At 43.7% G+C, this 3,304-nt stretch overlaps 1 protein-coding gene across 1 annotated transcript in view; it reads left to right on the forward strand.

Annotated features, from left to right (window-relative positions):
* LOC118341964 (receptor-type tyrosine-protein phosphatase beta-like) overlaps positions 1–3,304 on the forward strand; it is a 31,201-nt gene that overhangs the window by 7,071 nt on the left and 20,826 nt on the right. Inside the window, exons 5-8 of the mRNA XM_035680392.1 lie at positions 1,664–1,937; positions 2,012–2,278; positions 2,939–3,055; positions 3,142–3,288. Coding sequence (XP_035536285.1) covers positions 1,664–1,937; positions 2,012–2,278; positions 2,939–3,055; positions 3,142–3,288 — 805 coding nt within the window. The remainder of the gene's footprint in view (positions 1–1,663; positions 1,938–2,011; positions 2,279–2,938; positions 3,056–3,141; positions 3,289–3,304) is intronic.

Below are 3,304 nucleotides of genomic sequence, written 5' to 3' on the forward strand. Positions count from 1 at the left end.
GGGGGGGGGGGGGGGGGGGGTCTAGGTGTCTGTCCTTTACATACATTTATTAATAGAAACTATGTTACAGAATTTCCCAAGCATGAATTACAGGCAACCCACTAGCACATCAACTGTACAGATCTTGGCAGAGCCAGCAAATAAATTTCTAAATCCCAAGTAGCGAGGTCATCACCAATAGTTAAGAAGCAATATATACAGCTGTCCAATCAGGGAATCACTATGGTACAGAAAAATTGTACTTGGAAAAAAAATAAGCATAATTGGATTTTGACAATTTCACTGTTTCGGATGGGGGGGTGAGGGCATGCTGCTTGGTGTTGTATTATACAAGGCAGAGAAACAACCGCCCAAATGAACAACAGACCAGCTCTTCAGTGCAGCACTTGAGATAAAGGAGTGTTGACAGTTTGTTTTTACATCTGAATAGTCAAGATGTGGGCTTAAGACCATGCTGCTGATAGATATTTAAACCATGTGAGCCACCACTTTTTCGGTTATCCAGCAAAATGCAATAATTATTCTAAAAAAGGGTTGATATATTGAATTGGGGTGAGTCCAACAGCAGTGTGAAGAGCGAGTGCAGCGAAAACAATGAAGATTAAAGAGTAATAACATTAATTATAATAAGGCAACAAACAATGACAGAAAATGCTGGTAAAGACAAACTGTTGATATGACCTGGGGGAGAGTTTTGGGATCAGATGGGTGAGGAGAGGGAGAGCTGGTGCAAAGAAACATGTAAATTAATCTTTCTATCAGAAACAGAAATGCCATTTTTTGTTAAAGTGTCATTTTATCTTAGTCAAAACAAACTCCCAACTTCTTAACGCACAGACACAAACACACAGACAAGCTGGAAAACACCCAATATTCCTTCCTACGATATCTCAGGGGAGAGACTGAGGAATCACCCACAAGGAATTTGTGGGTAATTCCTGGGTTATTAAATGTTTCCCCTCCCCCCTCCCCCCTGAGAGCATCAGTGTTGCCACATCGGGCAAAGGAACTCACTTTGTGCCGAGCAGCAGAAACAGAATTAAAAGCCACAGGCAGGTTCGAATCCTGCTGAAAATAGCTCACTGGGCTACACATTCTTTGACGCCACACTTAAGAGCCTCTTAACTGCGTGGCTGCATGATACACTACTTCACTGCCCTCGCTGTCCAATCCCGCAAACATTAACAGCGAGTGACATATCACACCCGCATGCCTTGATAAAATGCTGGATTGGTAAGCCACGCAGGAAAGGCGTCAGGAGTTTGAGAAGGTAATTTAGAGCCGATTCTTACGGAACTGATCGGAGTTGGATGAAACTTAATGCAGTGTTTACATGTCATATATAGCTATAAAACCAAACATAAAAAACAGTCTCGGTTTATCATTATCGTATGAACATTACATCTATCTAAAGTGTCAGTAACCCGTGTAATGCGTGGTGGCGTCTACGATTCTATGACGGGTGAGGGGTGGGGGAACTACACTGGATGGTGCACGAAGAGTGGAGGGGAGCGAAAGAGGAAAGTTATGGGACGACAACACACAAACAGAGTTTAAAGAGGATGAGTGAGACGGCAACAAAGGGAGACAGACAGGTAGAGAGGAGGAGGAGGAGGAGAAGAAGACAGGAAGGAAATAAGGAAGAGCAGAAATCTTAAATCTGAATCTCTTTTCAGTTCCCTCGGCTGCCTCTAACCTCACCGCCGGCTACAACAACGGCACAAGCTTGTCGTTGTCATGGAAACAGCCCGAAGGCGACCTGGACGCGCTCGTTGTCACCCTCTCGACCAATGGGACGAGCCGCTGGGAGGCGACGCTTCCTCCGGACGCCACAGAGGTCGCCGTTGAGCAGCTGACTCCTGGCTCGGCCTATCAGGTCACAGTGACGTCCAGGAGCGGGAAGCTGACGAACCAATCAGCAATCACCATCAGGACAGGTGAGATTGGTTCTGTTCTTTTCTTTTTTCCCTTTCCTCTCTGTTACTTCATCCCGTCTTCGTCCCGTCTCCAGCTCCGGCGGCAGCGTCCCTCCTCTCCCTGTCGCCCTCCTCCTCCAGGGGCCTCCTCCTGTCTTGGACGCCGCCTGCTGGCCGCTGGGAGAGCTACAAGCTGTTCCTGTTTGACGGCTCCCAGCAGTTAGTCAGCGCCGCTCCGGACCGAGAGGCAGCCAACTTCAGCTTCCCCGGGACGGGACTAACTCCTGGAAGGCTGTACACAGCTGTGCTGAGGGTGGAGAGTGGAGGACTGACGGCTGAGAGCAGCTGTGAGGGAGCAACAGGTCAGATTACTGCAGGGAGATATCTATGAAATATATATGAAATATAGAAATATATAAACCTGCAGAAAGATATAATAGAAAATATATGTGACTGATGAAATATACAACACAATATATACATAATACAGCAGAAATGTACATATACTGACACATAATATAAAGAAATATGGCATTAAAAACAACAATATTATTGAATAAATGTACAACAAACTATATATATAGTGTATTATATAAATACATAATTCCACACAAAATACAGTGGAATATACAGTAAAAGAATATGTATAACTTCAGATATACAATATATGACTGAAGATATGTATTGCAGCTGAAATACATAATATATAAATACAGAAACATAAAAAAACATGACAGAAATACTATATATATATATCTACAGAAATATAAGAGATAACATTTGCCAAATATGACAGAAAATATTTGATTGCTGCTGAAATTTATTATGAAAATACAGAAATATATAAATGTATTTATTTATATATAACAGAAAATCCACATTACTAAAGAAGTTTATGACAGAAATTATAGAAACATAACAAAACATATTATTACCAAAAGAACAGAAAATTATATTATTGTAGAAACATTTGTCTAGAAATTAATTCATGAATTATATCATCATTGTTTTGGTGTCTGCAGTCCCGGCCCCGGTGGCGGACCTCCACATTCGACACTCGGACGAGACCTCCCTCAGCGCCATGTGGAGCCACGCCCCCTCTGGGTCACGTGACGGCTACTTCCTGACGCTCCGCCACGGTAACAAGTCACCTCACTCGCTCAGAGTTTACACGTTAGGGTAATAATCTGTCAGTAATCTAACTGCTGCTTCCTGTATGACACAGGAAACGTCACCGTGGATACCAGGGAGGTGGAGCCAAACATGAGGGAGTGCACCTTTAATGTGCTCACACCTGGGAGGCTTTATACCATCACCGTGACAACCAGGAGCAGGAACCTGAACACCTCTGTGTCTGTGGACGGGCGGACAGGTGTGTGTGTGTGTGT

This window comes from Morone saxatilis, unplaced genomic scaffold (genome assembly GCF_004916995.1).
Source record: "Morone saxatilis isolate NCDOM2014 unplaced genomic scaffold, NCSU_SB_2.0 Contig10, whole genome shotgun sequence".
NCBI classification, from domain to species: Eukaryota; Metazoa; Chordata; class Actinopteri; family Moronidae; genus Morone; species Morone saxatilis.